The 21,225-nt window shown below is 52.4% G+C and overlaps 7 protein-coding genes across 7 annotated transcripts; 5 read left to right on the forward strand and 2 right to left on the reverse strand.

The window, feature by feature from the left end:
- Positions 1-113: 113 nt before the first annotated feature.
- NCS57_01063400 (uncharacterized protein) lies at positions 114-4,917 on the reverse strand (the record flags this gene model as incomplete). Its single annotated transcript, XM_053060375.1, has 6 exons — positions 114-1,399; positions 1,449-3,890; positions 3,943-4,192; positions 4,242-4,290; positions 4,341-4,369; positions 4,420-4,917. 6 exons carry the CDS (start codon positions 4,915-4,917, stop codon positions 114-116), a joined length of 4,554 nt encoding a protein of 1,517 aa, XP_052910769.1.
- An 803-nt stretch (positions 4,918-5,720) lies between these two features.
- On the forward strand, positions 5,721-6,805 carry NCS57_01063500 (uncharacterized protein; the record flags this gene model as incomplete). Its single annotated transcript, XM_053060376.1, has 3 exons — positions 5,721-5,913; positions 6,205-6,310; positions 6,358-6,805. 3 exons carry the CDS (start codon positions 5,721-5,723, stop codon positions 6,803-6,805), a joined length of 747 nt encoding a protein of 248 aa, XP_052910770.1.
- Positions 6,806-6,913: 108 nt separating this feature from the next.
- On the reverse strand, positions 6,914-7,983 carry NCS57_01063600 (Proteasome subunit alpha type; the record flags this gene model as incomplete). Its single annotated transcript, XM_053060377.1, has 5 exons — positions 6,914-7,032; positions 7,082-7,681; positions 7,729-7,779; positions 7,859-7,878; positions 7,940-7,983. 5 exons carry the CDS (start codon positions 7,981-7,983, stop codon positions 6,914-6,916), a joined length of 834 nt encoding a protein of 277 aa, XP_052910771.1.
- A 587-nt stretch (positions 7,984-8,570) lies between these two features.
- Positions 8,571-9,557, forward strand: NCS57_01063700 (RING-CH-type domain-containing protein; the record flags this gene model as incomplete). Its single annotated transcript, XM_053060378.1, has 1 exon — positions 8,571-9,557. One exon carries the CDS (start codon positions 8,571-8,573, stop codon positions 9,555-9,557), a length of 987 nt encoding a protein of 328 aa, XP_052910772.1.
- Positions 9,558-11,324: 1,767 nt separating this feature from the next.
- Positions 11,325-12,391, forward strand: NCS57_01063800 (uncharacterized protein; the record flags this gene model as incomplete). Its single annotated transcript, XM_053060379.1, has 3 exons — positions 11,325-11,622; positions 11,681-12,108; positions 12,158-12,391. The coding sequence occupies 3 exons, from the start codon at positions 11,325-11,327 to the stop codon at positions 12,389-12,391; spliced, it is 960 nt and encodes a 319-aa protein (XP_052910773.1).
- A 1,443-nt stretch (positions 12,392-13,834) lies between these two features.
- NCS57_01063900 (uncharacterized protein) lies at positions 13,835-15,677 on the forward strand (the record flags this gene model as incomplete). The annotated part of the gene is made up of 3 exons (XM_053060380.1): positions 13,835-13,953; positions 14,027-14,632; positions 14,687-15,677. 3 exons carry the CDS (start codon positions 13,835-13,837, stop codon positions 15,675-15,677), a joined length of 1,716 nt encoding a protein of 571 aa, XP_052910774.1.
- A 1,621-nt stretch (positions 15,678-17,298) lies between these two features.
- Positions 17,299-19,473, forward strand: NCS57_01064000 (uncharacterized protein; the record flags this gene model as incomplete). The annotated part of the gene is made up of 4 exons (XM_053060381.1): positions 17,299-17,713; positions 17,763-18,262; positions 18,314-18,416; positions 18,464-19,473. Exons 1-4 carry the CDS (start codon positions 17,440-17,442, stop codon positions 19,471-19,473), a joined length of 1,887 nt encoding a protein of 628 aa, XP_052910775.1. The 5' UTR covers positions 17,299-17,439.
- Between the last annotated feature and the right edge of the window lie 1,752 nt (positions 19,474-21,225).

The following is a 21,225-nucleotide window of genomic DNA, read 5'->3' on the forward strand; positions in this document are numbered from 1 at the left end:
CGATGCCTCAAAGTTTTGGATAAACCAGTTCTGCTAAAGACGGGAGTGCACTGCATCCGATACGAGTGCTCACCTACTACCCTGTGCATCCCCAACTTCATCAACCAAGTCATCTACTCCAGATCCATTGGTTCCGCCCCAGTTTCCGCAGCCCTCTTCTCCTCATTCAGAAACTTCACGGCCTTTTCAGCAGCCCTGGTCATGATCTCGTCCTTGTTCAACCCCCCTCTCACGTCCGCCACCAGCCGGCCCCCGACCTTGAGCTGGCACACATACTCGGGTTCCACTCCATCGAGCAACCTGTAGTAATATTCGACCTTCTCGTCCACAGCCAAAGCGCTGAGCTCCTCCTTGGGGTGCTTGATATGCACCTTGTCACGGATGATGCGTTCCAGGTAAGGCAGGATGCCGAATCGACGGAGGACACCTTCGCAGACCTCAGTAGAGCCCGAGTCAACCCAAACCGCACCGATGAGTGCTTCAAAAAGATCCGAGTAGAACTTCTTGGGATGGAAGCGAGCTAGCAGCGTCCACGGATAGTGCGTGCCGTTCTCAATGGCATCGACGATTTCCCTTCGCAGCGTCTCGAAACGTTCGACGGTTCTGACCTGCTCGTTACTGATTGCCGGCGAGGTGTAGCGCATAAACTGCCACAGAGCCAAGGTCTTGACGGTGTCTTCCGTGACTCCATCGGCATTGACATTGGTCTCTACCCGGCGCATTCGATGTTCCAAATTGACGAAAGCAAGAAACTCTCCGTTAACCATTGCCGTCTTGATGAGGTGGAGGTCTGAATGATGGAGCGGCGGTTTGACGTTGAACACCTTAGTGACGATGATGTAGTCGAGTACCGCGTCGCCCAGGAACTCGAGTTGCTCATAGGATCGCTGGTTAGTATCTCCCGCATACGATCCATGAGTTACCGCCTCAATCAGCAGCGACTTCTTGCGGAAAGAGTATCCAATCAACTCCTCAAGAGGTTCAAGGGTAGACGGAAGAGGTACACCATCTAGAGCGGAGCTGAAGAGAATATCCCGGCCTCTCCCAGCTTCATGCCAGTGACACTTATCGCTCAAAAAGACTGAAATGCACTTCAGGGCTTTGTCCATGCCTCCGTCCTGGAAGGAGGCCCCAATAAGTGCCTCTACCACGTCGGCAAGATTCTTGTGTCCTGTGATACGATCAAGAGGCTTGACGCTCTCTTCTGGAAGAAAGTTGTCAAGGTAAAGAGGCTTCCACTTTTCAGGCTTCCGCTCTTCACCGCTGTATGATCTTCCGGTGAATGCCTTGGAGAGGATGAATTTGGAAAGGCCGCTTTCCAGGCAAGCACGATGAAGTCGTGCGTTGGAAACCAACCTGTCCTTGAAGTGCACGAGCAGGCCTTCGGGCCAGAAAGGGTCTATGATCAAGTCAGCGGGGGTCATGGGTGGTACTATGGAAGGACTTACGCTCTGCATAGGCCTGGATGACTGTGCAGTATTTAAGAATCGAGTCTCCCAAAAACTCGAGCCGCTCATAATCCACAGGTTCATGCGCATTTCGGGAGCTGATCGCCTCGAGCACCAACTGTAAGTCATTGATACTCACGGGCTGCAGCAAGGTAGTTGATAGCTCTGAAGCAACGAGTTGAACCTCAATCTCGTGGATGATCGAGGGTATCAGCATTCCAACCTTGACAACTCTCTTCGGGACCATATCGACTGTCGTCCATGAGATGGGAAGTACCCGGCCATATGGCTTGGTGTTGACTTTCTGCTCCCGGTTAGGATTGTTGGGAGGATGAAGCAAGTCTGCTCGTCGCGTCCACTTCTCAATGACGAGGTAGGGTTCATCCTGCGGCGCCAGTTCATACTCGTAGAACGGGTGCTGCACCTCCTCTGGGGAAGGTTTCGATGGGATCGCCTTGATGTAGTGGAAGGGGCATCTTGAGTGATCTCGAACGAGAGCTAGGCCGTTGGCCGCCTTGTCCTCGTTCCCCAGGAAAGGCATACCTCCGATGTGCTCCCTTGAGATGCCTCTTTCCTCGTAGATGACCTTGATTACATGCTCGCGGTCTTCCACCAACCACCGGTGTCCAAAATGAAGCGCGAGGAGTGTTGAGGTGTGGTCAGGTAGACTGGAGTTCTCGTCGTGAGAAATCTTCTGGGTCGAGACATGTTTGACGGTCCACCGATAGTCGGCATCAAGATACAGTCCAATACTCCGGAGCTGTGGTAGCTCAGCAGGGAGAGCAACGTCGAAATGGACGGGATAGTCAAGCTCCTCGTCCCAGAACTCAAAGCCGTACAGCCACTTGTCCTCGGTCTTCTTCCAGTTCTGTGCCACTTGGATCCAAGGGTTGAATAGGGGCTCTGGCTGCAGACCCGATTTTTCTTCCTTATCCACGGGGTTCTCGTTGATGGGTAACAAGTTCTCGCCGACGAGTCCTTCCTCAATCAAGACCACATAGGCTCTGAACGCGGCATCTTTCATGGCGTTCTTCTCCGATTTCCACGAGGAGGAACTCCTGAACTTGCGCTGATTGGCTGGTAAGCCTGATGGCAACGTGAGTACAGCCCGTAGCATGTACTCACCAAGTTCGTTCTGCTCCTTGTGGAAGATGTACTCTGGTCGCCGGTCGACATAGTCTGCCTTGAACATAACCTGACAGAAGTGTTCCAAATGCTGTCTGGCATTGTCAAGATCCAGTCGTGCGCCAGAAGATTTGATGATGTAGTAGATCGAGTCTGTCTGTTCAGACCTTGCCAGTTCGTCCAGTCGCTCAAGTTCTCTCTGGTCGTCTTGATACCGTCTCTTCATGCTCTCTTCCAGTTCTTCCCAAGTGCGCGAGCTCGTTAGGGAGCTTTCCATGGCAATCATCTTTGACTCTTGCATGCGAGCTCTGCCACGCCGCTGGATGAAGGACTTGAGCGTGGTTGTTTCATCGAAGCACACCACCAGGTTGCAGGCGGGTACATCTATACCCTCCTCCAGAACGTTAGTGGCCACAAGGAGGTTGACCACACCGGATCGGAAGTCTTCGAGGATCTGGGTACTGGCGCCGTTGTTGAACTCGTACATGTTCTGGGTACGACTCCTAGAACTCGAGGTACCAACCATTGCACCCACGCGGTACCGGGCCTGGACGGACGGGGAGCTGTTCAGGAGGTCGCATAGCACATTGGCCGTGGTTCTCTCTTTGACGAAGATGATGCCCACGACGTCTTCCCCGGCTGCCAAGAGTTCATGGATCAGCTTTGCAGCCTTGTGCGAGAGATCTGCCGACGTCGGTGGTTCATTTCCGAGAGAACTGATAGGAACCTCTCGCAGGTATCCCGCAAGGTACGTCCTATTCTCGTTGGACCAGGTATCGTCAGGTGCGTCGACTCGAGAGAGAAAGTCGGCGATCAATCTCGAGATGTATCGATCAGCAGCCCAGCTTCCAAGCTCTTCGAGAATGTCCCTACTCCTATTCCAAAGGCATTTCATCTGGTTCTGTGAGAACGTGTCATTCCTCATAATGGCATCTCGGAGTCTCTTCAGATTCTCCTCATTCCTGCAGCGGCTAAACCTGAGGACGTCGGGATCCGTTGCAATGTCCATCTTCTGGTAGGCAGTCTGCAGTGCCCGCATCAGGTTCGTCAATTCGGAACGTCTCTTAAATTCGTATACCGAGCGAACCAGATGCGGCCTGTTTACACATTGGAGCAGCTCTTCCCGGTGTACTGTCGGCGTCGTGCAGACGGCATCCATTGTGTTCTCGAGTGCCTCGATGCTGGCAAGATCTGATGATATGACAGGACTGGCAGTCAGCCCCAGGATAGCAGGCACGGGTAGCCCGGCGCTCTTGTCTTCGTGATAGAAGTTCAGCATGATCTTTCGTCCGGCGCTTCTCTTGACGCAGTTGTGAACTAAGCACCTTCGTTAGCAGAGACATGGGAGACGGGATTATAAGTTGCTTGCCTTCATCAAACACGATAAGCGCAAGCATCCCCATCTTAACGAAGCCGTGAGTAAGTGCATCGTGAAGAATCTCAAAGGTAGACACAATGATCCGAGTGCCGCCGAGAATCTTGGGCCAAACTTCTGGTGACCAGGCGTCGATGTTGAGTTGCCCGGTCAGTATCTTCATAGACACGGACGGATTTTGTTTCTGGATGACTTTGAATTGTTGCTCGCAGAGACTAACGGTTTTTCCGAGGAACCAGATGATCTAGGTCTTGTTCATGGAGTGTTCATTGGGGATTTCGTGGAATACACACCTTGTCTGGCGAGCATTTCTCCAGTTCAGCTTGGATTCGAAGAACGGCTCTGAAAAGAGTCAATAACCAAGTCCTGAGAACATCTAGAGGAAGCCTTACACTTGGGTTTTCCCGCTGCCAGTGTCCATCTGCACAGTGTCAGCCAAATGGTGAAAAGTATAGGAGACAAAGAACTGACAGCCACAATGACATTCCGCTCCAGACTTTGTTCCAACATCTCTCTCTGGTAAGCTCTCGGGTTGATGATTTCTGGTGCGGGTGACTCTTCCTTGTCTTCAAGGATCTCATCTCCACTGGCTTTTGTAATGTCGTCCGCCGGGATGACAGAAACCTTCTCTACAATCTCTGGGGCAGACGTGGCAGCTTCTTCAACAGGTAGCTTCTCAACTGATGAAGTGTCAGAGCTCCCACTCTCGGGGGACGGTGACCTCGGAGTCGCCATGATTGTATTCCTCTGAGAAATGACAGAGAGTCGTATTTGGGTGCCCCTTGTGGCTCTCGTACGCGAGGTCAAGATACCTCGACGGGATTGGGCACCCGCGCGACGATAGGATGAAAGCGTCGGACGGTGCAAGACAGGAAGGGGCAAAAGAAGCGGTGCAAGGGTTCTCAACCAAGGAGCCGGTGGTCCGAAATTCAAGCATGTGAGGGAGCGATGTTGTGAGCGCCTATTCATGGGCGAATATCACTGTAGGTCGAATTGGAGGAGGCCCACCAGTCATTGGACAAAGAAAGGGCTGGGCCGGCGAGGCGTATGCGCACGGAGGAGAACGCGGGAGGCCGCTTTATGGTGTTGGTTGAGAAATAGGTCTGTGGGAGGCCGACCAACTCTCAGGGGGGGCCATGATTCACTGTAAATGTGAGATGCAGCTGTATTGGAGTGGATATGAGGCAGGTGGTGAGGTTGAGTCCACAGTCTCCTCCCGATCCTGCACTGTACACCAGTGGTCGCAATTGAGGATTCTACGAGGATACCTAGCTCATCGATTGTTTTCCCCTACTAACTCACATGATTCTTTTAAATCACAAGTTAGTGTTCAAATGGTATTTCTCGTCAAGCATCTGATCGCCCTAAAAGAGTCAATGGTGCTCAGATAGGAATGAAGAGTTGATCTTGAATCTGCACTGTACTGAGCGCTGGTGCCTCTTGCCGTATTAGAGGTGTTGGAAATAGTGCTCATCATCACAACTCTCACCACCACAATTCAGAGCACCTGTGGTAACACATTGTTCTCCTCCAATATACACACTCTCTATTTTATGTAAATAAAACCCTATACCAAGACAAAAAGTCTCATTTTACTTAATTGGGAGTAACAAGAAATACACCGAGAAACCGTTCCATAAATAGGGTAGGCATCGTTCCACACCCCTCACACCCTAGACACAACCATACCACGGAAAGGTTTCAACAACCCCAGTTTCCACAAAGCTCCAAGGCGCACACGAAATATTCAAAGGAACCAAATCCAAGCATCTATGGAGCTACCGGTGCGTAACGCTCAGGCAGACGATGCCATGGGGTTGTACGCAACCGGCTTCAACGCCTGGAACCAGCTCACCTTCGACCCATCCGCAGTCAAGGATGAGCCGGACGACATCTTCTCCTTCACAAAGATCCTAGGGACACAAAAATTAAACAGAGTAGTATCCCAGATGTGCTACACAGCAGGTATATTCTCCACCCCATGATCACTGTCAGCTCTTAGTTAACGCAACCGAGTGCAACGCGAGGGCACATGGTCATTAGCTGGCTTATCCCCAGGCACATTGGTCTCTGGAAAGGCTGACCAAAGGTACCTGTTCGATCATCCGAGTGCAATCTCTGCAGATGGAAGGGTTCTCCCGGTGGAGGGCCTCGGAAGGCCGTCCCAGGCTATCGTGGAATATCCGGCATTGGCTGCGTGGAGAACCAACAGAAGCACACACTCCTGGCCCAGTGAGTCTGACGTCCGTCAAATAGCTGCCTATGATGGGGGATTCGTCATTCTACATGAGGATACCTCTGTCTCAACGATGGGAGATCCACGCTTTGGGGACTGTCTAGGTCGTGAAGTAGATGAGTCCAGGTACATACACACAAACATCTTACGTGGCTCATGGCTGACCTTCATAGTCCTGCAGATGTACCCGGCCTCGTTTCAGACCTCAGTGACATTAGTGAGCCTATCAAGAAGGTTGCGGCTGGAGGATACACCCTGGCTGCGTTGACGGAGGGTGGTGGGCTGTACCTCTGGGGTATGCAATCACCTGGGTCACAAAGCCGGCACCAGGCTTTTACTGATCTCAGTGGAATACCCAACTATGTAGAGGTCGACGGAGAGAAAGATGTGCAGGATATTGCACTTGGAGAGTCTCACGCCATTGCTCTGACAACCGACGGTTGCGTTTATGTCGTGGGTGACAACACAAACGGCCAGCTTGGCCTGGGAAGCGACTCCAAAAGCCCAGTCGAATCGTGGGTAAAGGTGCCTTTCATCACTCCCCCAGGCTGGGACATTGTCGGAGTCGAAGCAGGCCCTAGATCATCATTCATAGTCACAGCAAAGGCAAAGCCAAAATAGATGTCAAAGCTCATAGGAGCCGCCTTTCTACCGGAACCAGCTCTATTGAGCCCAATAACCCTCTCTATTGTACAAGGCTTCTCCTAGTAATCGTCCGCGTAGAAGTGATCATAGACTCGTCAGGTAATCCTCAATCTCTTGAGGAGTCAGCTTTCTGAAACGGGGTCCGACAGCCCCCTCGACGCCCTCAAGGCCCAGAAGGTGCTCCGCGGGGGCACCAACAATACCTGCGTCATGTTAGAACGAGACCTCAAGTCGGGAACCAAAGCGTCTTACCAATCTCAATGGTGTCTCCGTTCATCTCTCCCTCAATGTTGTCCTTCAGGGTCAGGAGCGCAATGTGGATGGCATCCTCAAGCTCGAGCTCCTCCGAGTATCGCTTCTCCAGGAATGTCTTTGCCTTGGTCGCGCTCTTGCCGATGGCCGTGGCCTTCCAGGGATAGTAACTGCCCGAGGGGTCGACCTGGTAAAGCATGGGGCCGCCCTTGTGGATGCCGCCAGTCTTCTTGTTGACCTTCTTCTCACCACTCTCAGCCTCGGCAGCCTCCTCCTCCTCAGGCTCGATGCCCTCATCCCAACCGGCGACCAACAGGCTCACACCGTAAGGTCGAACACCAGCGGACTGGGTGGCCTCCTGCATAACTCGCGCAACATCCTGCACCAATATCCGAGTGGGGGGGTACTCGTTGTAGATGCGCTTGTAACCGGTGTGCGAGACCTTGCGTGCGCGGTCCACCAATACTCGATAGTCGGGGCCCATGCCAGAGTATACCATGCCGATGTTGGGGGTAATGTTGCTGATCTTGGCGAGGGAGCTCTGGTCGGCGAGGGGGGAGGAGGACTTCTTCTCGGTGGCGAGGACGATACCGTTGGTGGCTTGTCAAGGTCAATAGCAGTTCATTGAGGTAAAGAGAGATGCGAACCTTTGATACCAAGGGCAGTGATACCCTGGTTTACGGCGTTGAGGGCATACTCTGAAGTGGGATGTCAGTTACGGTCATTGCAGGGGCTACAGCTTTAGCATCCGGATGCTAAATGCCAAGTAATCCATACCGATCTGCACCAGCTTTCCGCTGCGACTCTGTCAGTGATGATGCTCAATAGCAACAGCAGTGTCGTCACCACAAGACATACCTGGGGGAGAAGGTTGTAAGGGAGAAGGAGTATCGGTCCGCCATCGCTCAAGATGCTGCTCTTCTACAATCGGGTGTGATGTTCTGGTTCCGCCGTCGGTTGAGTAGGAATTCGTGGGAATGGCAGGGAGATATCAAGCAAGCAAGGCTGCAACTGGAGCTTTGGTGTTTGGCCAAGCAGCTGTCGCCTCTAGGCACGGCCCAGCTGCGCGTCGAGCTCACCCGGAGCTGTGGTCGGAGAAATGGATTATCCGCACTCCGGACAAGGAAGCTCCTTCCGACTCCACTCACACAACCACCCTCGTCAAATTGGTCCCGTCGTTTTTGCACAGCCAGCTTTCAATGCTTGCTCGCTCGCTCGGCAGGTTCGGTTGCTTTCTTGGACCTTCTGCTGCGGAAAGCTGAGCTGGCCTTTTCACATCTTCCGTGATGATCTTGGCCTGGTGCTTCCCCCGCTCTCTTGCTGGCTTTGTACGATATTAGTCCAAGCTTTTGCAGAAACATGTAGGTTGCGCCTCGTACGCCTTAGGTACGGCCGATGATCACTCAGCAAATTCCTTTGTTCTCCACGGTCACTACTTAACCCCCTTTCCTGTCTTCATCTTTACCTCCGCAGGTCTACATCAATCAACATGGATGCACGTCCGACATGGAACTGGTCCTCTGTAGGGGACACCTCTGCTCAGCAACATCCGGCGGAACCTCACCCGGCAGAACCTGAAGCACGGCGGCCAGACACGACACCACGCCCCGAGCCCCGAGCCGCGCCTAGAAACAGGCGTTATGGCACGCGCACGTGTCGTATCTGTCTCGACACCGAAGAGCCCAAGTTTCCTCCCGAGCCGACCACCACGTTTGGCATTGCTACGTCGTCGTCTCGACCGACCTACGTGTCCGATGATCCGGAACTGGGCCGATTGCTATCACCATGCAAGTGTAAGGGTTCGCAGAAATACGTCCACGAAGGATGTCTCAACGCTTGGAGACTCGCAAATCCAATGGAGGCGAGGAATTACTGGCAATGTCCGACCTGCAAGTTCACGTATCGCATCTCTCGACTACACTGGGGTTCAGCCTTGAGCAGCAAGTGGGCCCAGGTCGGCTTGACTGTCCTCTTCTGCATCATGAGCATCTTCATCCTTGGATTCATTGCCGATCCCCTCTTTGACCTCTGGTCCGACCCAATTGGAACCATTGGCGAGACTGTCACAAGCGTGGTAACAGATATCGAAGCCCTGAAGCCACCTCCACCGTCAGAGCCCACGTCATGGATTGAGCACTTCACCAAGGGCTTCTTCTCTCTGGGCATCGTTGGTTTGTTCAAGACCATGATTTCCGTCAACCCGTTCCACTGGTGGCAACTGCGAAACAGCGGCATGGCAGGCGGCGGCAGAAGACAGGGGACTGGCCGGAATCGCGTCGAAAACATTAACCTGATATTTGTACTCATTGGCGCAGCCACTTTCCTGATGGGTATCTGGAAAGGTGTTCAGAAGTTGAGTGCTCGCGTGCTCAAGAATGTGAGCGACAGAGTTCTCGATGTTGGGGAAGACGACGATGATGAAGAAGGGGACAATGCCAACGACGGGCCGAGCCAAGAGAGTAAGAAAGATCAATGAACGGTATTTTGGGTCTTTGTTTTCAAGCATTACTCACGATTAGAGTGAAAGCGTGTTATTTGATGTATCCTTGTTCTGCACACTCTTAAGTTGCCTCGATCTTGCGCTTCCTTGTCAAGTCAACTAGTCTGTGTGCAAAGATCTACGCTCTTTCTGTGCCTTGAGCGAGGGCCGTTTTGGCTCCTCGCTCGTCGGCCAGGTTGAGATTATCAGCCATCCTTTGCGCATCGGGGCGCCCTTGGGCGTCCAAGACGATGTGAGGCATCTGCTGGGTACACTCCTAGTGCAGCGCAGTGAGCAGAAGGCCGAATGATGGTTGATACATGCTAGTTCGTGACTGTCAAGTCGACATTCCTTTGTACAATACTGAACAAATCCCCGCCTTGCATGTGCGGCTATTGTCTCAGCCCTTGCACGGTAGTGTTTTAGAAGCTTCATATCCTGAGACAAGCCACGGCTTGGTTCACTGCCGGTTTTCCGTCCTTGTCTGGGCACATCAGCCTTCTCTGGCTGTTATTACCCAGGTACCGAGACATAGCGTTCGTTTCCAGTTGATAGATGGAAATGCTATAAAATGATACCGCAGAAGAATTGTTGTTACTTCCTGGATTCTCTGTGTTCTTCCATCATCAACCTTGCTATTTTCTATGCCAATGTGTTCTTCAAGCATTATTGAACATAAGGATCCCATCTGGAACGGACTTTATGAGATTTGGTTGCTGGTGAGTGATTCTCCCCTCATTAGCTTAGCCAGGCCAGCTGCCTGCAAGACTGCAAGGGATGGCGACGGCGAAGAGCGACCTCAATGGGTGCTCTATTCTGAATTGCATGGGCAAAGCACTCTTATCCATATATATGGTTCAGAATCACTAGGATAAGGACTATGATCGCACTGAAGAGGGCGTAACTCTCACCAGCAGCGGAAACCATTTCGACTGGAACACAGGGCATCGTCCATTTCTCACTATCTGTACCTAATACATGACGATGATGAGGATGATTAGGTAGGATATTTCATCCTCAGGGGTACATGACTATTGGCTATGCTCTTACCTTTGGTAGGTAGGTAGATTATCAGCAACCTGAACCGTGGACGCTATTTACAATGATCCCGAGTGTTCCCATGAAGCACTCTATGCGGTCTACCATCTCAACTGTTGGTTGTTCCCGTGGGGCCCAGAAAACACCTAGGAGCGTCCCCAGGTGTAATATACAATGCAGTCATTGCCAATGTATTTCCACAACTATTCGTATAGACGTGTTCGAAGTGCGCCTTCTCTTGGTTCTAGACTCTTGAGAGTCAATGTCTCGGTCGGATATTTGTGAATCCGCCGCCGAGATGACGTTGGAACTTGAGTGGTGTTCTCACATCCCTGCAGCCAAATCGCCTGGCATGTGGGCCGGCGCCTCATGAACTCGGTTGAATCAAAAGGCCATCTATCACCAAAACCGCAACACCAATGGCTTGCTGATTGCCTCTGGAATCGCTGCGGACTGACTCCTGCGACGTCGCTCGTTTATGTGCTGCTATTTGCGACGGATAATACCTCCTTTCGACGCGAGATACTCGACTGCCCGCCCTCTTGCACGTTACACAGGTCCCTTGGTCTCCCTTCCTGAGGGTCAGCAACCGTCGATCCCCTAATCCAGTCGCGCTGGCCATATCAGTGACTTGGCGATTCGAAATTGAACCTCTCACCGATCGCGACTCCTGAACAAAGACATTTAACCCACTGCCGACCTTGTCGCATCGGTTCGCTCCTCAAGATGCACTTCGCATACCCCCCTCGCAAGAACTCGGACCCTCCACCTTTCCGACCGAGAGCCACACAACTACCACCATTTCTACGACGAGCTCGCCCGAGGACACTGGTGCTACTTCTCCTAGGAGCTATTGGATGTCTATGGCTTCTTTTTGGATCGCGGGGAGAGACACCATACCGCGAGCATGTGCCATCAGGAAACCCTCCAGTGGTGATCCTGACGGTTCTCGATAATAGGCAATACAGCTCAGCTTACCTCAAGTCGATCCAAAACAACCGCGAGCAGTATGCGGCGAAGCACGGTAAGGCGAATTCTCACCTCGGATCTGCGCATCGCGTGTGCTGACTGGTGGCGGATAGGATACGAGGCCATGGTCGTGAAGGCGACAGACTACAACACTGGCAAATCTCCCCGCTCGTGGGCCAAGATCATCGCCATGCGCCATGCGCTGTCGCAGTACCCCGATGCCACCTTCGTTTGGTTCCTGGATCAGAATGCCTACATTATGGACCTCGACCGGACTCTGGAGGCGCAGGTCATGGCGCCGGCCAAGCTGGAGAGCTTGATGATCAAGGACTGGCCAGTCGTGCCCCCGGATAGCATCATTAAGACTTTTAGCCATCTCAAGGGCGGGGATGCGGCCCTCATCATCAGCCAGGACGATACAGGCCTCGTGACTAACAGCTACGTCCTCCGAAACGGCGACTGGGCCAAGTTCTTTATCGAGACGTGGATGGATCCTCTGTACCAGAGCTACAACTTTCAGAAGGCCGAGCGACACGCTCTTGTAAGTAGTATTTCGCCAACCCGAAGCCACGTTCTGACCCCTTCTACAGGAGCACATTGTGCAATGGCATCCCACGATCCTCTCCAAGCTCGCGCTCGTGCCGCAGCGGACGTTTGCCTCGTACGGACGCAACAAGGAGGGCAACGCGTACCGGGACGGCGACTTTGTCACGCTCATGGTGGACTGCACCATCTCGGGTGCCATGTCCTGCGAGAAGCTGTCGCATTACTACCAGCAGCAGCTGACGACAAAGTACGGCGACGCTGCGGCGGCGAGGAGATGAGCATTTCTGAAGCGCGGTGATTCAGGCGTTTGATCTTTTTTCGATAGACTCGGTGGATTTTCTTGGGGGATCTGGAGGTGGAAAAATTACGAGGTATCTGTGTAGTGTCATGGCGTTGACGGTCTTTTTGAATCCATGTAGTCACATCCAAGGGTATACACTGGTTTGGATGCGACTGTCGAGAGGATCGTGGTGTTCAAGTCTTGTTTCATAGGTGGACATCAAGCTGCATTAATCTTCCAAGCGCCTTGACCATTCCCCTCTCAGGAACATGTCTCCATTACCCTATGATGGGCAGATAGACGACCTCTGTATGGGTTAACGATATCACCAATTTTTCGTCTGTGGTCTAGCCCATCATCTCGGTAACCCTCGCATCGCGCGACTGGGATATCAATGTGGCCAGGCACTTTAGCCGTAGCACAGGGAAGTCCCCCCGACACTCGTGCAGGTCAAGGATTCTATTCTGGAAGCTGACCGGGGCGTCCTGCAATAGATGCGTCACTAATCTGGGATGCTCGCTTGCTGCCGGACATAAAAGGTTGAAGCTCATTGGTAGATTAAACACCGACGAGAGGAGGACGGGAACGGGGTTTTCTTGTAGGGTCCGGGTCCGGAGCCGTGATGATGCCAGGGGACCGGGGGGATGGTTTGTACTTGAATTGATGGCTTTCAAGATGGTTTCTTATTGATGAGAATGTTTTTATATACTCAAGACGCTCGTCTAATAGTTACTCATGCCAACAACAGAGCCTCTCATTAACAACGTTGTACATATCTTGAGCAAACTCGACGGCCGTAATATCATCGTCCACCAGTTCACAACACCCCTGTCACGCCCGCCAAATCAACCTGGAACCCTCCACCGTCTTAACCCTGACCCATCGCTTACTCGCTCTGACGGGCCGGAGGACCCTCCGTGAATCCAGACTACGCAGTGACGAACCAATTCGCCAGAAACACGAGACGAGATGCTGCTTGCGCCGGGACAAGGCCCTGAATAGGGAAGCTAGCAAGAGGGAATCTTTGTCGAATTGGTCTCTGGGTTGCCACAAGAAGTAACCATCATGTACAATGGCACGTCCTCCGCAGGTTTAGCTGCAGGTGTTCCTCGGCTCTTGACCACGTTCAGTGGAAGGACCGGCCGCCTCCAACGCCCTGTGCCCCCCTAATCTGTAGCGGGCTTGAGCGCTGAATGGAGGCCCACACCCTCCCCGGGGACCTCAGCATGTGATGGTCCCCGGCAGGTGGGCCGCCGCTAAAAAATATCCAAGTAGCGTCCATGCCCCCCGCCATCATCTCCATCATCGACGTCAAGCTCCCTTTCTCGGAATCTTTAGAGTGCTCCTCCCCGTACTAATTCTCGTGATACTTCCTCACTCTGTCACTCATTTTTTAATTCATTGTTTCTCTTTCCCTGGCTTCTCTTACGTTTGTTTAATCATGGCTTCAAATCCCTCCATGTCGGGCCTCGCTCGTCTACCCGCGAACCTGCGTGGCAGCTTCGAGTCCGTCAAGCGCAGAAGACATGACGTCTCTTGGTCGCTGCTGAACCTCGACCTGTGAGTCGATTCGCATTCTGCGATGCGCGCAGGTTTGCGATTGATATAGATTGCTAACGATTGATCCATACAGACTGCGCAATATCCTCTTCTTCCTCTTTGTCCTGCGATGGACTCGCCGCGCTTTCTGGCAGCTCAAGGGTCGCGGCCTCATCGGCTCCATCGTCGAGCTCTACACCAACATCCGTCGCATCCTGTACGGCTACTTCCTCCGCGCTCCTGGTGTTCGCGGAAAGGTCCAGAAGCAGGTCAAGGACACCCTGCGCAAAATGTCGGACAAGATGGTTCCCAAGGACCAGATCCGCTACCTCACTCTACCCAAGGACGGTCTCCCCCTCGACGCAGTCCGCTCCGAACTCGAGAACCTCGCCAACATGGACCATACGCGCTGGGAGGATGGCTACGTGTCTGGCGCCGTGTATCATGGTGAGGACGAGCTACTGAAGCTGCAGACAGAGGCATTCGGCAAGTTCACCGTCGCCAATCCCATCCACCCCGATGTCTTCCCTGGTGTTCGCAAGATGGAGGCCGAGGTTGTGAGCATGGTCCTTAGCATGTTCCACGCGCCTCCTGGTGCTGCTGGTACTTCTACCAGCGGAGGAACCGACAGTATTCTCATGGCTTGTCTGGCGGCGCGCCAGCGGGCTTACCACGAGCGGGGAGTCACGGAGCCCGAGATGTAAGTTGTTTTCTTGGCAAGCCATTACGCTTTGATATTGACCTATCGCGATAGGATTCTCCCCGAGACGGCTCACACAGCCTTCCACAAGGCTGCTCAGTACTTTAAGATCAAGATTCACCTCGTCTCTTGCCCTGGTCCTGACTACCAGGTCGATGTTCGCGCCGTCTCCCGTCTCATTAACCCCAACACGATCCTGTTGGTCGGCTCCGCGCCCAACTTCCCTCACGGTATCATTGACGATATCGTTGCCCTGTCCAAGCTCGCTCTTAAGAAGGACATTTGGCTTCACGTCGACTGCTGTCTGGGTTCCTTCCTCGTTCCCTTCCTTGAGAGGGCCGGCTTCGAGTCTCAGCTCTTTGATTTCCGTCTGAAGGGTGTCACCAGCATCAGCTGCGATACCCACAAGTACGGATTCGCGCCCAAGGGTAACTCGACTGTTCTCTACCGCTCCGCTGAGCTCCGAACCTACCAGTACTTTGTGTCCCCCGACTGGTCTGGCGGTGTCTACGCTTCTCCGGGCATCGCCGGATCTCGACCTGGCGCACTCATTGCCGGCTGCTGGGCGAGTCTGATGACGATTGGCGAGACTGGTTACATCGAGGCCTGCACCAAGATTGTCGGCACTACCAAGAAGATTGCCAATGCCATCCAGAGCACGCCGCTTGGTGGCGAACTCGAGATTCTTGGCAAGCCCCTTGTTTCGGTGGTTGCCTTTACGGCCCGTAACCTTAACATCTACGATATTGCCGACGGCATGAATGCCAAGGGATGGCATCTCAATGCTCTGCAGAACCCTCCTGCTATTCACGTCGCTGTCACTCTCCCCATCACCAAGGTTTGGGAGAAGTTGGTTGCCGACCTGGAGGCAGTCGTCGAGGAGGAGCGTGAGAAGGAACGTGTGCGAATCGTCGAGGGCAAGACGGCCCACGGCAAGGCTATGGGTGACACATCGGCACTGTACGGCGTTGCGGGATCGTTGCCAAACAAGAGCGTGGTGGTGGACCTTGCTACTGGCTTTTTGGATTTGTTGTACAAGGCGTAAGTTGCTGGGAAGTCGGCGAAATAGGAGCGCAGCGCTGGTGGTATATCTCATCTTTACTATGGTTATTGGCGTTGGCGTTTGTTTGGTGTTGAATGTAATGTCTGAGAGCATTGTTCTGTCCCTTGGATACAGGGGATAGAAGGGATATCACGACGGGCACCGAGGGCCAGGTACACGGTATATGGTACTGTGGATGAACCGTCATACACACGTTGTTAGCCTCTTTCACTGTATGGGGTGGGAAACTGCATCCTCTCTTCCCTCCTGTCGGCAACGGTCAATGATATCGAATCGAAAAGCAGTTAACGCATTATTTTTGTACAATGTTCCTTGTGCTTACCTGCACAACTCGGCTGTTGTCGTGTTTCGGCAGATGCATGTCTAGACTCCTTGCGTTGTGAAAATTTGAAGTTGTTGATGTTAGATACGCTCCCCTTCGGACAACCCGAGCAAGGTATCTATGCGTATATGTATATGTATATGTAGAGACTGGAAGTCCTTGTTCAACTCAACTTGTACACTTGTCAAATCTCGATTCAACAGACTCGTATGTGTTTCTTCCAGATCGATCGAAACATGCGTCTCGAGAAGCCATCATATCGAAAGACATGGAAAGGACAAGTCATTGGAAACCTGGCAATAAGCAAAAATAGACTTCCGTTTCTGTTCTTGAGCAGTTGTCCCGATAGCGTCCATGCAAGCCATCAATAATCGGCTGCCTATGAAATATTTTTATCTTACGCGTCGCCATGGTTCCCGTCCCCATCGTGCAACCCAAAGTGCTTTCTCTCACGAACGAGAGGGAGCCTCACTGTCTCAGTCGGCAAGCAGTCATATCATCCACACCCTGTTTCGTAGGTCCCGGTTTCATTTTTTGCCTCCCGTTGATCAGATACGCCCACCCACACACGAACAGCCAACGCCCGGCTCCAGTGCTGCACGACGAAGCGGGGGGGAGGGGTCAGGATGTCTGGTTCAATTGGAGAAGGGGTTTAGAATAAGGCGGACAAGACGTTGGCGATCGCGGGGCGCGAACCAGGGTTGCCTTTCCTGTGTTGGCGGCCCCTCGTGGACGTTGCGGCCCAATGGAGGAGGGGGGAGTGCGTTTTCCTCTGATGGGTTGGGGGAGTAGGAAGATAGAACCCTTTGTGATTTTCTAGTGAGAAGGGAGTATCCGAGACAGATTAGTTTGGCTTTTACAATGTTTATTTGTGAGTTGATGAGAGGTTGGTGTGAGACGACTACTTGGCACTTACACATGCACACACGTCCTTCTCATACTGTCTGGGCAACAAGGTAAAACGCCTTGTAATATAGGTACCGTCAACTTTGAAGCCTGACCTGACGCACAAGAGAAAGCATCGACAAGGAGGGGGGACCCATCCTCCTGCGCCCGGCTCATGCAACTCGCCATCCATCCCAAAATCCTCACTGCCAGGCGGGGGCCTCAATCGGGGCTGCTGAGCAACCCCAATCGGTCGACCCTTTTGTTAATCGGTGCGTGTGTGTGCATGTGTGCCCGGGAGGCTAGTAGGACTCTCTTTTCTTTGAAGTCGTAATATGTAAAAGCCCGGTTGTGCCCTCCATTCTGTTCGCCTCACTTGATCCTTAACTTTTTCAAACTGTCGTGCAGCCTTTCTCGACACTTTTGCGCTGCCCGTCATTTTTGCCCTTCATTTTTGCCCTTTTGTGTTTCCCAGCACCGTGCAGGGACCCTTTTTTCTTGTATACCATTATTCTCTTCTCCCGTGTATCCCGTACCATGCTCTCCGATCCGTCGTCCTATCCCGTCCGGAGCGGAGGCGGCGGTCTAGCCGTAGACCGAGGAGGGGTGCACAAGCCGGCCTTCCGCGAGCGGATTCAAATACCTGATGACAGCTCGTCGATCGATTCGGGGTCAAGCGACGCACAGATGAAGAAGAGACTTAGTGCAGACATGTCCAAGGAGCAGGTGGAGGAGTTGGTGAGGAAGCTCACTATTGATGAGATGAAGACCAAGTGGTTTGACGAGATCTTTGCCAAGGTCAAGTCTGAGCGTGAGTTGCCTTTCACATTGGTCTTTACTTACTGCTGACACTTTTTTAGTCGTCGAGCATCCTTCACCAGATACTCCATCTTCATCAGAACCCTCAAGCCCCAAGTCCAATCCCATCGACCACAAAACCGCCTTTCAAGCAACAGTCGAAGACGACCCCGAAGACCCAATGGCACAGTCCTTCGAGTCCAGCAGAAGAACCTCGAACCGCAGCTCGGCCGCATCAACGTGCAGCCCTACGTCATCCTTCATCTCCGAGACCAAACCGACAAAGCCCGCCATCGTCAACCATAACAACCACTCCCCGAGCGAGTCGCCCCAGCATAGTCCCAAGATCCGGCAGTCCGTGCGCTTCTCCGATCGGGGGCCCGTTATTCTAAACGGTCGGCCGGCGACCCGCACCGAGGCGCCCCGTCCGGAGCCTCCGGTGGTTGATGAGCAGGGGAATGCTCTGTCGGCGGTGGACCAGAAATGGGGGAAGCTTTTTGACGATAGGGGTGAACCGACTGCCAGGCTCGGTCAAGTTCTCAGGGGAATTGCCAACTACTTGGTGAGTTTGTCTGAACGCTCATTGAGATTGAATGAGAGCTAACTTGTGCAGATTGCTGAATACACACCTCACAACTCTCTCGTCATCACACCAGAGAAACTCAACCAATTCTACGCCACCTACAAACTCGAATCCGAGGCATTTCCCTTCCAACGTGAGTACTCACTTACACCTAATAACACCCCCTCTAACACAGGTCAGAAATATTCGACTGCAACCCCCACGGAGCTCTCGACAACCTCGAGACCCTATACCAACACCTCCGCTGCGAGAACCACCTCATCCAAAGACGCCCAACCGGCATGCCTCACATCCCCTCCCTTACCCCCGCCGGCTTCGAGCGGTGGATGGTCTGCCAGATCCAGACTTTTCCTGATCAAGAGGCCAAGCGACTAAACCGCGTCATCGCTGACTTACCCATCACCGCGGATGGACCTCTAGTCGATGGAAAGCCAGAACGCCTACCGAAGCAGCTTTCGAGGCACCTTCTGCCTGCGGATCGACAGAGGGAGACGCATGATCTTGTTGTCAATGCCATTTCTGACTGGATCAAGATGGCCAACGAGAACGATATCGAGTATCGACGAGCTTCCTTTGACGAATCTCACAAGTCTAGCTCTTCAAGGGATGAAGGCACAGGGCGGTACAGACCCGACGACTACCGGAACCACGACTCATCCAAGTATCGCCGCGGATCAAGAGACAACTACAAGTCGTCATCATCCCGCACCGATACTTCAAGTCGCTTCATTCCTCGTGTCAACTCGGATAACACCATGAAGCCGTCGAAAGAACACTCTCCACCCCCGACGACGACATCAAACCACAGATCTCGCAGCCCCATGCCAAACCGCTACCGCCACTCCACATCAGCTATCGAGAGCAGCTCCAGCCCCCCTGACTCTTACGACCTCGTCTCATCAAGCCACCGAAACGGCTACCCCAGCAGTCGACGAAACCGAGAAAAGGAGTACCGCTACTACCAAGGCCGGGAACCAAAGACCTCGACAGAAGCAACACCGCGGTCAATCCCCCGTCGAGAAAGCGAGCGACGAAGTCCGATAGTCGAGGGTAGCGAACGAGACCCCAACGGTCTCACATACGATGAATACATGCGTCTTAACCCACGGGCCATGAGAAACGTGGTTGTGGACGACGGAGGCCACTATCGGACTCCTCACACCAACGGGACTGATGAGAGGTCTCGCTAATATGTTTTTACTAAAAAAGATCTTGAGATCTCGAAGTTTGGGATGTAATTTCACCACGTTTTAAAAGGGGGTTTTCAAGATCCTCATCAAAGGATCTCTATTTTCTTTCCTAATATTTTTTTTACTCTTTATCACTTTTTTAGTTTGACCATTGGGTTATTACTTTTCTACATTACGAGATTGGCGACCATTCAACGATTTTCTTTTGTTTACTGGGACAATATTCTAGATCAATCATGAGATTGCACATTACGGGGTTTTTGGGGGGCAGGCTCATAGTCATGAAATACAAGTTTCGTTGTACGTTTGACACGCACACATGCACATACACATGCTTCTTTTGGAAACGTTTTACAAACACGTGGTCTTATGGTGAGTCAAAGTGTGATGCGCCCGATGTTGTGTCAGGGGTAGATATTCATGGGTTGATGCATCGTGTTGAGTCACTGTTGTCAATGTTGACTTGTGTTGATACAGCAACAGCATTTCACAAACAGGCATCATCATCTTGACAGTCGCATTTTCATCAAAATTCCTACTGAGGCCATCGCCAGTTTGCTAAATTAAGGTATTTGGGAATCAATACATCCTGTACACCATCAATTACAGGCGGGTGCTGTCAACAGGCATCCAATTTATCGCCACCTTGTCAAATCAGGTTTTCCGTCACCCTCCTCTGCAACACTCTTGAAACCCTGCCACTCAAGCCGAAGATCGTAACCCTTCATGACCATACTCTCATCCTTGGACCTCATCACCTGCCTGGTGCACCCATGATGGACGTCTGCATGGCGTTTTAGGGTCGAGGTGAAGGAGACCACGTTGGCGTTTCGCGGATGTAGCCGCTGCATGACAGGGACCAGACTTTAATTGATAGCATGGTATTTTGGCCAGTCATGTATGGTGGGTGATGTAATTAATGTTGGCTCTACTGTTTTTGTAGATGAAAAAGGTCAAGACGATGAAGAGGTGACAACATGTAAGTTGAAGCGGATGAACACGACACAACACCACTTCCTCCGGTGGCGAGTGTATCCCACCAACATCAACGGTCGATCCCAAGAATTGGGCTTCCATAAGGGATCTGCTTCGTGTCATGGGGCCGAGTTGCCTTCTCAGTTGAGAATTCGCCCACCTTGCGACACAGCCGAGTGTAAGGGTAGAAGGATAGGGTCGCTTACGGGCACGGTCAAGGGTAACGGCGGCAAAGTGATGATCAACTCATGCCTGGTTTCAAGAGTCCTGGGGCGCGAGAACAAACCAGAGCTGAATATTGTCTCCTCCAATATCAACCGGCCGGTCTAAGATAATCTTGGCGTGAGGTGATGTGACGAGAAGGTGGAAATGTATGGGCAATAAATTTAACACATCAACTGATATCCAGTCACGGCTTATAACCTAGGCAATATAAGTATTACCTCGACAAGAATTCAGTCTGCTTTATATTCTTTTCTCCGCTCATTGATTGCTGCTGGATGAGGACATAAGCAAATATTATGGGAATTCGCCAAGTGAAACCCCAGTGGTTTGGTGCTGGATGGCCTTCATAACCACACTTTCACTTGCACGATATAGAACATGCACTTATATCGATGCCTCCATATTCCACAAGTCAATGGCGCCTATGTGCTTGTGCCGCCTTTTCAGCATGGCCTAACATTGGATCTAACCAGAGGTGGACATTCACATATAAATCCCTGGCGAACCATGCGATGATGACAGCTAGCCCTGAGCCCGGCGTGGTTGCCCTGG

Source organism: Fusarium keratoplasticum, chromosome 8 (assembly GCF_025433545.1).
Source record: "Fusarium keratoplasticum isolate Fu6.1 chromosome 8, whole genome shotgun sequence".
Classification (NCBI taxonomy): Eukaryota; Fungi; Ascomycota; class Sordariomycetes; order Hypocreales; family Nectriaceae; genus Fusarium; species Fusarium keratoplasticum.